The 14,676-nt window shown below is 38.9% G+C and overlaps 1 protein-coding gene across 2 annotated transcripts in view; it reads left to right on the forward strand.

The window, feature by feature from the left end:
- Positions 1–14,676, forward strand: part of CNTNAP5 (contactin associated protein family member 5) — an 807,958-nt gene that overhangs the window by 167,488 nt on the left and 625,794 nt on the right. For both annotated transcript variants that reach the window (XM_019749551.2, XM_019749552.2), the window contains exon 2: positions 3,761–3,865. In XM_019749551.2, the coding sequence (XP_019605110.2) occupies positions 3,761–3,865 (105 nt within the window). The remainder of the gene's footprint in view (positions 1–3,760; positions 3,866–14,676) is intronic.

Here is a 14,676-nt window from a genome sequence, read left to right on the forward strand (position 1 = left end):
AGGTATTACAGACATTCATGCACTGCTTCCTGTTCTCATTCTGTGCTTTATCCCTTATAGGGGTACTTTTCCCTTTTATTCTCAATCCGTCTTTCAAATGAGACCATGGCTGCACATGGCAGAGATAACTCTCTGAGACGACAATGGAGATAAAGCTTAGCACATTTGAATGCATTACCTGGAATTACCTAGACTAGAGAAGAAACCAGTCTAGAATGGGAATCTCCCAGCTCTGGTCCTTTTGAGATTTTCCACTATCCCGGGCTGTCCCAAATCATTAAAATTAAAAAAAAAATAAAATAAAACAAAAACAAGAACACTATTGTTCTGATTTATGCTACTAGGTCATATCTCCCCTTCTTTAAAAATAGGACAGATGTCTAAAAATAAAGCACACTTAGATTTAGATTGGTTATATAAACACTTCATTAATTCCCAATGACTAGAGGGAATTTGATTAGAGGACAGGTCAATTCTCAGTTTAAGTGACACTGTCAGGTTTATTCATGTGACATGGAGATGACTGAGGGACCTACATATTTTCTGTGAATGGGGAGGTCTTTCTCTCTTTCTGATTTGAAATTTTCCCACTCTTATCACTTTAAGGGATAGGAGAGCAAAATTTCCGATGAGGTCTCTAACAGCCACTATTCCAACGTACATTCAGAAAGGAGTCCTGGAGAACCTCCTGTGGATCCTTTCATCAGCATAGATTATTTAAATGAAATTACTGATGTCCAAAGTGGAAACATCGATCCCACAAACTTAGATGCGGGAGAGCTCATTTCAGAAGAGGAAATGGGCAGTAAGGACAGTGGCAGCTAGTGTCTGAGGCCAGCGGGCTGTGGATGCTTACTTCTCCCTCAGGCAGTGCCTTGTGCATGAGAGACCTGCAGAGGGCACATCACTCGCCTGCAGGTCTGGACACTTAGGTACCCATTTCACTGGCTTAGATGTGACCTTGTTGAAATGCTCCTAAACTTCCCATCAGTTGATTTGTTTATATCTTTATATTTCTCAATGGTCTCTGAACTCCTTGAGTTATGACACTTAATTTTATTCAAAGCTATCCCCAATTCTTACCCAAGCTAAAAGTAGGCTCTTGTAAATATGTATTGGATTGAATTAAATTGAAATGATTAGGCAACTCCGATTTCTGTTTAGGGGAAAATAGGGTAAGGGGCATAGTGCTAAAAAGTGTCATCAGTGACACATAAAAAAACATAAGAACTGAATAAAAATGTTAGCACAGTTTGTTACATGTTATATGCTTAAGAAGTACATATATACCGAAACCAGAGGGCAACCGAGTCCGGGGCTCCTGCTGCCTGAGCTGCTCAGCCAATCGACCGACACAGGAGTTGGGCCATAAAATAAGCGTTTATTATCAGAGCACCAGTGGTCTGAGAGGGCAGCGAGTTAACACCTCAAAAACTGCCTTGACATTCTCAGACCAGCTTGGGGTTTTTAAGGGAAAATCTGGGCGTTCCTCTAGAGGCTACATGATGGTTCTAGGGGTCTGCATGGAGCCTTCCCTCTGGCCATGTGATTCTGGTGGAGTTAGCAACCCAGGAACAATGATGGGAGTAACCTGGAAAGAATGCTAGACCAGAGAGATTGTGATCAATAAGACAGGGAACTGGGTGAGAAGGGACTTTCTGAGCTCAAGCTGCAGGGGTTGATCTATTGTTTAGACATAATTCAAGGGCAGGTGAAGCCAGGGACATTGCAAGGCCTCTATTAAGGGGGTCCCAACCTGGCTCTGTTTCAATACTGTAATAAATATGGCATTGTACCTTCAAAAGATCTTCAGTTTGGTTGTGGAAGTGGGTATCAGAGCGTTGTGAGTTATTGGGAAGTACTGGAAACAGTGTTATTTGAAATTGGAGGATAACTGTAACTACAGGTGTGGATAGATGGGGCTCATCATCATCAGGTAGCTTTGAACTAACTAAGGTATTATGCAGTGTTTGATGTGCGTGTGTGTATGTGTGTGTGTGTGTGTGTGTGCGCGCACATGCTCGTGCACACATGTGTATGGGATACTCCTGTGGGGTTCAGTTTAATTTGTTTCAATTTTTTGCGTTCACCTGATGTTTCCTGATAATGAAACTGGTATAAACAAATGAAGATTTGCATTGTGTTCCAATTGTTTCTCAATATATAAACATTATAACAAATTTATGTTATCAAACAAGTGTGTTGGCGGTGTGTATGCACCTTCTCTTACCTACATCTTATACCAAGAGAAGAGTGAAAACACTGCTTTCTATTCACAGAATGACCATATCTGCTGAGGTGCCTTTGTTGTGATTTTTATATCATTCCTCTTTGGTGAGGATCTCTGGCTGTTTTGTGTTTGTCAAATGCCTCAAAATATTTTTCAAACATTTGTGTTGCAGAAAAACTCAAACTATGCTTTGCCAGTTGATTTTTTTTAACACATTTAACAAACAAAAATTTATTCCTTATGTTTCTCATTAATTTTCCAGTAATTAGATAAAATACTGGATTTTCCAAGAATTTGCTGGATGAACAAGCAGCCTCATAATCCTATGTACATTTTCTTAAAAAACAATGTCAAATCGACGCTTTCTAAGAGCCTTTAATACCATCAAGTTTACCTTCACCCTGAATAACACATTGCAAATTTGTTTTGACTGAAGTATGTCTAGATTTCATGAAGTTATTTGCAATGTTCTACAAGATCAACTGTAAACAAAATGGAAAAAATGGGAGTTTTTTGTACTCTTATGTGAGCCGCTTCCTTCCTTCCTTTGTTCCCTCCCTCCCTCCCCATCTCATTCTTTCAATAAGACTTTATGGAAAGCCTATTATGTACCAGCATATTTCCTAAGGTCTCACAAAGAGCATGCCCCCTATTGAAAGCTGCAAACAAATAAATGAAATACAAAACAAACAAACAAGCAACAAGAAGAAAAACCTTTTAAATGACCAATATGCTGTGTGAAGAGTAGTCATCCTCTACATGAGATTGGATGGTCTGACATCAGTGTCAATTGGGGAGAACATATCTATGTGGTTAAGACCACATCTCTGCCCCAGCCCCCACCCTGTTTCCCCTTTGGGCAGCATCAAAGACAGCTTAGAAAACATAGTTACTACATTTAGGGAAGCCTGGAAGGGTAGCTACTGAAGTGAATAAGAGACTCAAGGTTGTACAAGATCAGGGCTACCTCTATTACTTTGTGGAATAGAAATGAATTATTACAATTAGAACTCATTTTCTAAAGACTTTCACACAACTGGGAGTGAGATAGTCTAAATAATTCCATCCCTCTAGATACAAGGATTACAAGAGTCCTTAGGGGCTGAATATGGATAGCAGTTAAACAATGCCCCCCTCCCCCTTTAATAGTCTTCCTTCTTGTAAAGTAAGTTCAATTGCTATAGCTTTAGGCTTTGCTCAAGGGGCTGATTCAAGAAATGGGTGAGTAGTTGGGCTGTTGAATTAGACAGTTCTGGGTGAGAATTCCAGGCAAGCTATTTTATAGTGTTGTCACCTTGGACAAAATGAACTTAACATCTCTGAACTTCAGTTTCTCTAACTGTGAAGGAAACTCACACCTGTGTTCCAGGGTTGTTGTGAGGAGTAGATGAAATAGCCATGGAAACAAGGAATGCTGGCCTTGTTCAGAGCAGGTGATTTATAAATGACGGTGGTTCATGCCATGATTCCTTTCTTTATGGACTATTTTTCACTAATAGAATTTGTTCTGTTTCTCTTCTATTGTTTCAGACAACTGTGATGACCCATTAGCATCCCTGCTCTCTCCAATGGCTTTTTCCAGTTCCTCAGACCTCACTGGTACTCACAGCCCAGCTCAACTCAACCGAAGAGTAGGTGAGTAGGGTGACTAAAGTGCTGAATAAGCACACAGTGGGCAAATGGAAGAGAGTGCATGTCACACACTGGAATCATGACCAGGAGCAGTGTTTAGAAGAAGGATGGGAAGAAGGGGATACAATAGGAAGATACTTCGTTTCCCAGCACAAAATGGGTATTCAAATTATGCTGATTCTTTTCCCCCAACCAATGTTATTCCTCCTTGATTATTATGAAAGACTTGAGAGAAAATAATTTTTAAAATTTGCTTTTTAAAAAAAATGTTTCATCTATGTAACATAAATAGCTATCAAAATATACTATTATAGCATGTTTAGACGTATGAGTGAAATCTACCAAGATTTTTTTTGATAACTTTAAGTTTTATAATAAAATAAATGTTGCTAATTTTAAAAAAATGTAAAATACTATTAAGTGAAAGTAAGAAAATGCAAATAAAGTGTAATCCTACCAGCTAAATATACCCATGGTTAAAGGTTGGGTTTGTATCTTTACATTGTGTGATAGAAATAAGAGCAGACACTCCCTAGATAACCTCTTATGGGAAATTATGTTGGATATCTAAACAGATACATTTTAAATCAGATTTGGATATTGGCTTTTATACTTTGTGTGTGTGTGTGTGTGTGTGTGTGTGTGTGTGTCTGCATGTGTATTTGTTTTTTTTAATTTTTAAGGACTATTTAAATATCTGATATTTATGTATTTGTATATCTCATGAATGTTATAAACTCTTTATCAAGTTGAGAAAAATAATTTCAATCGGTACACTAATATATTAGGGTCCATAGTAATTACTCTTAGCTATATTTTCCAACTGATATATGAGGGCAATAATAGTAAGTTTTCCATTGTTGAACTATCTTTGCATTCTGGAATAAATTCTAATTGGTTGTTGTGTGATTGATATTGTTTTTATAAAGCTCAGAATAATTTAATTTGTTAATATTTTAATTTATAATTTTGACTCTCCATTAATCATGAAATTGATTAGCAAGTTTTGTTTTTATATTTGTTGTTTCTTTCATGCCATGTTTCATAGTTTTTCTATTATATTGGGATGCATAATTTAAAAGTTAGCAAGTTCAATGGCTTTGTTAAGAATATTATTCTGAAGGGAAAAGAATGGCTAACCAAAGATCCAGCAGGACAATAGTAATAACAATTTTGTGCTAACATTGCCCTTTGCTGAATACTCTGTCCCAAAACTTGTATAAAGCGTTTTACCTGTGTTAAGGTATTTATGCTTCACAAATATACAATAAGGTAAGCAGTATTACCTTTTACCTTCAAATAGGGTTTCTGAGGCTCAGAGAAGTTTCATACCTTGCCCAAAATCAGAGTTAAGAAAGGAAAATGCTTGGATTTAAATCTAAGTCATCTCAATCAAAAGATTTTCCCTTACAACCACATTAGCAAATTGATTCCCTAACACAGGTTTTAGGGAAAAAATAAAGATTGGGAATCAGCCAGAGTTAAAATGGTGGCTATGGCCTTTACTTACAAGCTCTGTGAGTGTCTGCACACCACTGACCTGCTCACAGCCTCAGTTCTTTTTCTGTAAAGTGGACCAATATTGCCTGCCTTGTAGCATTATGTACAGGCAGAGACCAGACTTGAGTGTTGAAAGGACCGTTCTCACTGCAGAGCAGAGAATTACTCTGGAGCAGGAAGCTCACTTGCCCTTTCAGGGAACACATGCGTTGGCTGATGTTGATATGGTCTCCAACAGAACATCCAGACCCACCTTCTGTCTCATACACCCCAACTGTGCAGTGTCAGAAAGTTGGTACTGCCTTGTAGCTCCTTGGCAGTTTCTGGGGAAGCTGCGAGTCTGTCCCCAGGCCAGCTCCTCCCATAATGGGCAGATATTGACAGGGCACAGATGTCTCTGCTGCAGTTTGTTGTAATTGTTTTGCTTACGGGGGATTTGGGTGTCTGTGCGCAAGGCCAGCATGAGCATATGCAGAGGGAAGGTTGACCTCTCATTCTTCTCCCAACTAGAGTCTAAATCAGGAAGGCCATACAGGAGACACAGTCACAGAGTTGTAATGCATTGGCCTAGAACTCGTCCTAGTACAACTCCCAGGGCTGAGAGACTCCCCTCCACTCCCTGGGCCCAACCATGGCCCTCAGAAGGAGTGAAACAGGCTCAAGATGGATCAGATGACTGGCTCTCATCTAAGCACTGGGAGAGCTTTTCAAATAGCGGGGCCTGACCCCTTTCCCAGCTAATCTGAATTCATTGTCTGGAATGCAACCCAAGCAGAAATATTGATAAAGTAAATAAATACAAGCTTTGCAGATGATTCTAAAATGCAAGAAGAATTGCAAACTACTAGGTTGAATGAGTCATAATAACAAATTCTCCTATTAATTCTTATTAAGCTCTTATTTGTGACAGGCACTGTGCTAAAACCCTAGCCCATAGTTGGTAAAAAGTGTTTACAGGTATAATTCAAATTACCATACAAATAATTAGTAGAAAACTTGGTAGTTAGTAATAATAATGACATTATTTCATTTCATAGATATAAAATATAAGTGATGTACATGTCTATGTACATAAACATATAGTAGGGTATATAGAGAAAGTCAAATATACTGGGGGTGCCAAAAATATATATATACATGATGTGTATTCGTCTTTTGTTATCAGTATATATTGAGTATTACAATTTTAATGTAGTTTTTCTTTTGCTTTCCTAGAATGTGTATACATTTTCTTGTCACCCTCTGTATATATATATGTTTGGATATATACAAAGTCAGAGTTATATGTAGACAGAGATAGATATATACAGGGTTGGATATACAGGGAGTGCCAAAAATATATATACACGTTTTAAGAGATGGTCAACGTTGCTCAAGCAGTGAGTTTGCACCCTCTATACATATACGTCTATATGCAATAGCATATATGGACACATAAAAATACAGACATATGTATACATGGATGCATAAAATCTACACATGTACATATACACACGTAAAATATAGAATATATTATAATATATTATAATAAAATAAGTTAGTATATAAATGTGATTAAGAACAGATTTGTCATATGTGTTTTCCTAAATACAAAATTTAGAAATTTAAGGATAAAACTATTTTTTTATTTATGTTGAAAATATTAGTATAAAGTAATGATTCAATTTTCTCCTTCTAAAAACAGACTACGTCCTTTCCACTGAAACAGCTTAAAAGCAATTATAGTCATATCTAATGAACACTTTTTTTCCTGCATGTCTTCCTTTAAAACTTCCTTTTTATTTTCTAAGAGGAAAGACATCAAATATACCTTAAAAAGCAAAGTATTCCGCATGGTTTGAAACCTAGGATACTCTCAGGTGTACATAGAGATTTCAAAGAACATCTTGGTTTTGATTTGAATTCTCCATATAGTGTTTCAAACGGCAAGTTCACAGCCAGAGGCTAAATATATACTACTCTGTACTGTCATTATCAGGTTTGGCTACTCCCTGAATGTTGGGATTGTGTGCCTAGCAGTTTACATTTCTCCTGTTCTCAGCTTATGCCTACAAGCACACAGCTAAACATCAGAACACTAATACACTGTTGACTCTGAAAAAGAAGATACCTACCAAGAAAGGCTCCTGGTGTGTAACTGGGTTCAAATTTACAAATAGGGCCTAACAGTCATTGCCAACCAGGAGCCTCGCATACAAACCGTGCTTCAAGAAGCCTGCGCTAAACTGTCTGTCATCTGCACTGAACTGCCTGCTTGCACCGTGTCTGCTGTCTGATTCAACCCTTATAAAGGAGTTCCTATAATCATATTTCAACCGATAGAATGGAAACTTTCCCTATCCAATTGGAGCTGCACAGCTATGTCCCCACAAACATCTTCACTGACCAGTCAGAGTAGTCCCATTCTCACAAATTAGGGCAGTGCTTTTTGGACCAATCAGACTGTGAAGATTTTGAGTCCTCATTTGCATATGAGTGGACCGATCCAGGATCAGAGGAGGGACTTCTCTCTACATAAGTCAGCTCCTAACTGGCTCAAGGTGTGCACTTTCCTTTGCACTGAAGACTGTTTTCCAGACTGGACCTGGAAAACTGAAGACATCTCGCTGGTATGGACTGGAGTGGAGCAGAGCTGTCTAGCTGGAGATGGGCTTCACTCTAGAGCCACTTTACCTGAGGGTCCCCATGCTGTTCCACAGCCATGCTGTATTATATTGAGTTGTGACACTATTGAACTGTCTCACAACTGTGCTATTCTGCAAGACTGCTGTATCACAATTGAGCTGTTTGCATTGAACGGAGTTTCCTTCTTCACCACACCCAAGTTGGATGTTCCTTTTGGCATTGCATTGGCATCAATGACCAATTGTAGGCAACACTTAGCACTTATGATTAGTCCATCAGTCTTCTAAGCCCTTAAGATACGTCAACTACTCACAACTACCTTTCATGCAGGTACCATTGTTATCTCTGTGTCATAGGGAAAAAATGGCACCACACAGAGAGGAAAATAATGAATATTAGAATAATAATTCTAGGTAAATACAAAATTAGTTAACGTCTTGCAAGGTAATAAAATCTGGGGGTTATGTCTTCTCTATTGCAAATTTATAAGTTAACATGTAACATCACAATATCTAAGATACAATCAACTATTGAGTAACATAGCAAAATGACAGATCCATTGTCCTTAGAAACTTAAATAATCATTGAGTGAACTTGTTAAAAATTGCTGCAGGATGACATTGAAAAGACACACTGTAGTCTCTTTTGATTTCCAAGATTGGGGTCATTTTATCTTAACATACTCCATTCATTCATTAGTTCACTCCCTTATCACAGTATTTTATGATTTTTTTGTACTCTCTGCCTTTTAGCCTTATACAAAATTACTAAGGAACTCCTTGGTATTCCACCCAAGATGAAATTCAAATTGTAAAACTCTTGACTTCCATAAAACAAAGTCCTCTTGATGGAACCACGTGTGTTCAATGGCATCCTGGCAGTTCATCACTGCTGAAGTATTTCACAAAGACGAACTTTCCTGAAAGTCATCTGGCACCATTTAAATTTGCCGAATCCCCTGGGAATCGTAGACTCTTTCCCCTGCTATCCGAAAGTAGAGTGGTCCTATGAATCCTTTCATAAGCCCAAATGGTATAAAGCAATTGCCATTAACTTGAGAGCAAAAATCATCTTCAGATTCTTTTCCATTAGCTCAAACAGGTACTAACGTAGGTCTTACGTAAAAGCAAAATGGTGTAACGTGAACTTCCAGACAGCAAGGGATACCAGTAGACCGTGGGCATACGTTAAACATGGGGATTGAGGTCCACCTTACCTCCAGTGTGTGCTCGAGTTCAGGTGTACACCTCTCTGATCTATTCCAGGAAGAAAGTACACACAGCTGGTAAGTATGTCATGTCAGAAACAGGGATCAATTCGGACATTGAACAGAATATAGGAAAGATGTGCTGGTGGTCAGTCTCCGAGTCAGACTAAAGCAAGTATAATGAGCTCTGTCAATGACAAACTCATATTTCTGAGACAAAATGCACCCTTGGAAACAGCCTCTGAGCTCAGGTGTTTTTGGGCAATGTACCCAAAGACGACGGGGTTCGATGGTGAAAGCCCACTACAACATAGTCTTCACACTACTCTCCTCTGTGGAACGGATTTGCCAACTGGATTTTTTATTCTCCCTTCCAATGCCCCTCAGCCCCCATCTCATCCACACACAGAGAAATGGAAAAGCAAGGAAGAGAACTAAGTACTTTTGGAAAAACAAAAACAAAAAACCTACAGAATGCATTAAACTGGGGGTCAGATCACCATTCACTTAGGTTGCCAAGTCCATCTATATAATTGTGGCTTAGAAGGAATCTGACTTTGTCAAATATGATTTGTTTTGTGGCAAGAAAGCTTTTGATCTGGGCATTCAAGTCAGCTGGGCTACCAGAAGCACTTATTGTCAGCAGGAAGTGCAGCAGCTGGTGGCAGAGAAGAAAGCCACTAAGCTGTGGGTTAGACCTGCCTGAAAGTGAGGGGAAGGTTTTAAGTTACTTCGTATGATTAAAAGGCAAATAGAAACAGTCATCGTTGGCCCCATGAGAGGGGAGGTTTGTACTTCTCCTCCCCATCCTCCCCTCCAATATAGTTTTGCAAACAATTATGTTTACCTTTTATTCCTTGAAATGTTAATCCTTTTTCCTCACTCAATATATTTTTGAGACGCTTGCCTGTGTAAATTGAGATTGTGTGTTTCTAGCATGACAATTTGGTTGCCATGGAGAATTTGATTTTTGATGTCAAGGCATTTTTGGCTTCGTGGGCTCATAGACTAATGAAGAGTCTTAAAACCCGCTTGCCTTTGGCACAAAACGCATACACACCTTTTTTCTCCCTTGGGCAGCACTGGTTGCAAAAAGCTAAGGACTTGTGAAGGTCTTCAGAAGTTGGTTTTCAGGTTAGCATCATTGGTCCCTCTGTGAGGAGATGTAAATTGGGAACAGTGCAGGAATCAGGGTTCTCACAATTAGCATAATATCAACCTTCTAGAAACTCGTTCCAGATCGCTAGGTGGCAATCCCTGGGATCCAGTTTCATAGGCAGCACTACAATGCCTGCTGGCGAAAGATAGCGCAAGTCTCCCATCTGATTGACTGAGCCAGATGTGATACGGATATAATCTAGTCTGTTTAAAAAGACAGTGAGACATACAGAAATCTGTCACTGGATTCTCTCCTCTTCCCTTCAAGGGCTTTCTTTCTTTTCAGTCCATTTCCTTTCTTCTGTTGTATCCCAGCTGCCCAAGTCATGACAGTTATCAGGTCCTGTGCTTTCTTTATTACCTTATACATACTCTCCCTTACAATGCAAAATATAGACCTTGAGTGAAAACATAGGCATCACCTGGGAGCATGTTAAAGATGCAGAATCTCAGCCTTGGCCCCAAAATGTATGGATCAGAACCTGTGCTTAAACAACTGTCACATTTGCGAATTCAAATTTGAGATGCACTATTCTAGAGCATCCCTGAATCTTCTGCTGCTTCAATTCTTACCCACATGTCTTTTTGCTTTGGATCTCAGGGTAGAGGAGAATGGGTGTGTTAACAAAAGCAGAAGTCCTTTCAAAGTGAGAAGCAACAAGCATTTACTTGAGATCAAAGAACAGCTGTTTGAGTGCACTGACTCAGTCAGAAACTCAAATAGTGTTCTGATTAGGAGACAGAGGCAAGGGATATTTATGAGAAAGGGAAGGGAAACAATTACATTAACAGAAGGAAGGCATTTCTATTGGTGAAGTAACATAACATAGTGATGTTAATTCTAAGCAATGTTTTTAATTTTTTGTCTAGTAGCCATCAGGCTGGTAGTCATATCTGTTTCTTGTTATCTTTGAAAACAGTTCTTGGGGACACAAAGTTGCTTTACATGCAGTCCAAAGGTTATTTTGCCTTGGTTTAACATTCCAAAGGTTTGAGTCATAAGATGTTCAAGGCAGTTCCTTTGGGATGGCAGCTCTGGCACTGTTTTAAAGTGACTCCATATTTGTTGTTGTTTACAGAAGGAAATCAAAGTTGGCTAAGCTAGTGTGAATAATAAACCGTACTATTATAAAAATTAGAAACTTAAGCTGTTTTTTTTTTTTTTCATCATGTCAGTACTCTAAGATAGTTGGTATTATTCACTTTTTTAAAGATGAGGAAATAGACTCAGAGAGGTCAAGTCACTGACCTAAGGATACACAGACAATTATTGGTAGGACTTGGATTGGAATTTAATTCTGTCTACTCCATATGAACAAATGTCTCTATTCACATTGATTTGAGATCTTACTCTGACTATTGTTGGTGTAATAGTTATCCCTTTCAGGTAATATTAACATTTCTACTGGGATTGTTAGCATTTTAACCACAAAGACTGGATTTCTCAGGCATCAAGGGAGAAAGAGAGGTAAGGACGCCTACGACTCCTCAATACCCTTAAAATCGTACTGTAGCCCAATATGCCTGTGCAAAAACTATTACTGACTTAGATATTTAAACAATGCCCTGGGCCTCTTCTCTTACTAAGACAGCTATAGGCCATTGGGAAATATACATGAGACAGATACAGAACAGAAATCTGCTATCTAACAGGAGCTTTGGGACTTTGTCTCAAATGTCGACAAATCCAATACGATGACCCTTTCTATTCAGCCAAGATAATTGCAAAGAAAAATGATGTTAAGGGAAGAAGGGGGGGAATCATATGAATACTTTTGCTGTCTGATAATTTAATGATTCAAAGGCTCTAAACATCAACATTTGACAATGAAAGTGAAATAAGCCCGCGTAATTCACCCTTTACTTTTTCTCTTAATAGCTGGTCAATTCCTTTTAAAGGCCAAGCTGTGATTTTTTTTATTTATTTATTTTTCCCCTAAGTGGCACTCTTAAAAATACTTGTTCAATGAATCACCATCTGATGTAACTAATATTTTACAAGACAAAATGTTCTTCAATTCATTGGTTCAGAGCATTTAACTTAAATCATTGTGACCTGAAAATATAGTAATGGAATTAATTGCAGGATAATTAATGACATACATTTCTCTAATGATTGGCAGTTTACTCCTGCATTTGTAGTAGTGTCACACTGGCAGGAACTAAGTTGTATTTGTACAGCAGATTGAATGGTGAATCCTTTTGCTTTGTCTAACCTGTAGTAGTTAAGGAGGATTTACTTTATCTATTCACTCCTCTAGAAAATTATTTTCATTTCAGACATTGTAGAAATGTCATTATAAAGGTGAGCTAAGGATTATTGTATCCACCATATAGCGAAAATGGTAAAATAACCATCTCTAAGGAACCAGGAAACAGTTCTCCTTTCTCTAGGAATCCAGCCTGACTGCTCCTTATCTTATGGTGGCTCTTTCGCTGGGGCTCCGTTTGAGCGTCTCAAACTATACTTATCTTACTTACACTCTACACAGTCAGTTCCTTATATCTGGGATTTATTTTTCTAATTACTATACATGTCTGATAAAAAACAAACAAACAAACAAAACACAGACTTTATTAAAAGAATCCTTATCATTTATTCTGCTAAGGACTTGTTTCTAATGAATCTCTTCCACAAAATATCCAGTTCAAGCAGGTCCTTGTTTTTCATCACGTTGAATATTTTGTGTCACTCCCTTCTGGCCTGCAAAGTTTCTGTTGAGATATAAGCTGATAATCTTATGGGAGCGCCCTTGTAAGTTACTAGTTGCCTTTCTCTTTCTGCTTTTATGATTCTCTCTTTGTCTTTAAACTTTGCATTTTAATTATGATGTGCCTTGATGTGGGCCTCTTTCTGTTCATCTTGTTTGGGACTCACTGTGCATCCTGGTCTTCAATATCTATTTCATTCACCGGTTAGGAAAGTTTTCAGTCATTATTTCTTCAAATAGGTTCTCAATGTCTTGCTTTGTCTCTTCTCCTTATGGTACATCTATGATGTTTTATATTGTCTCAGAAATCGCTTAAACTAATTTTTGGTTTATTTTTTCTTTTTGCTCTTTGGCTTGGGTGTTTTCTGCTACCTTGTTTTCCCAATCACTAATTCAATCCTCTGCTTCATCTAGTCTGCTGGTGATTTCTTCTACTGCAGTCTTAATTTCAATTATATTGTTCACTTCTGACTGGTTCTTCTTTATACTTCCTATATATTTTTCTATGCTTTACATCTGTTTGTTGAAGTTCTCACTAAGTTCCATGAGAATCTTTATAACCATTGTTTTGAACTCTGTTTCTGATAGGTTGCTTGCCTCCATTTTGTTTAGTTCTTTTTTTTGGAGTTTTCTCATGTTCTTTCATTTGGGATTTATTTCTTTGTTTTTCTCCTTTTTGCTGTTTCTCTGTCTTTGTTTCTAGGTATTAGATAGACCTGCTATATCTCCCAGTCTTGACTGGGCGGCTGTATATGGTAGATGCCCTGTGGGGCCCAGTGTCACAGTCTCCCTTGTCACCTATGCCAAGAGCTCCAGGAGTGTCCCTTGTGTGGGTTGTATGTGACCTCCTGTTATAATTGAGACTTGATTGCTATTGGCACATCAGTGGGTGGGATTAACCCACAGGTTGATTGACTGCAGGGCTTGGCCACATCTAAAGCTTATGGACTGCTTTGCGGGTGAGCTTACCACATGACATGGAACAGGATATGCCACAATATGCTCTGATTCCTGTTGAGACCACCCTTTGTGTGTATCGCTTGTGGGGCTACTTGGACAGTGCTCTGCTGTAGTGTGAAGCCAATCTCCAAACGTGTTCATTTTGGAACTTCTTGGGAGGGACTCTGGTGAAGGCCCAGGTCACCCACTGCCTGTGACTGGCTTGGGAGTACCTGGTAGGAGCTATAAAGCTATCTGTAGTTGTTTGCTGCCTGTTTTAAACCTGAAGGCACGTGGGAGAGGCCACATTGTGATTTGAGGATGGCTGCCAACAATCCCAGGCCTGGTGTTGCTCTGCAAAAGCCAGGACACCCTGAGGACTGCTGCCACCTTCTGGCTCCCTTAAAGTTTGGCTACTGATAAAGCCTTGTGCAGTATGTGAGTTGGGTGAGATAGGTTCTCAGGGAGTCACTAGAGTAGGAAGAGTTGTGGTCACCAGGTTAGTGTAGACTCTGGTTTGGTGCCAGTGGTGAGTCTGGAGCTACTTAGCAAAAGTTTCAGAGCACATCAAGGCCAGTTGCCACCCAGCTGGGTTCAGTTTTCCAAAAAAGTGTATAATGAGGGTAGGGCTGCCTGCTTGGGAGTAAGTACCTCCAGGGTTGAGGGAGCCGAGT

The sequence above is a fragment of the Rhinolophus sinicus genome, linkage group LG01, assembly GCF_036562045.2.
Source record: "Rhinolophus sinicus isolate RSC01 linkage group LG01, ASM3656204v1, whole genome shotgun sequence".
Lineage (NCBI taxonomy): Eukaryota > Metazoa > Chordata > Mammalia > Chiroptera > Rhinolophidae > Rhinolophus > Rhinolophus sinicus.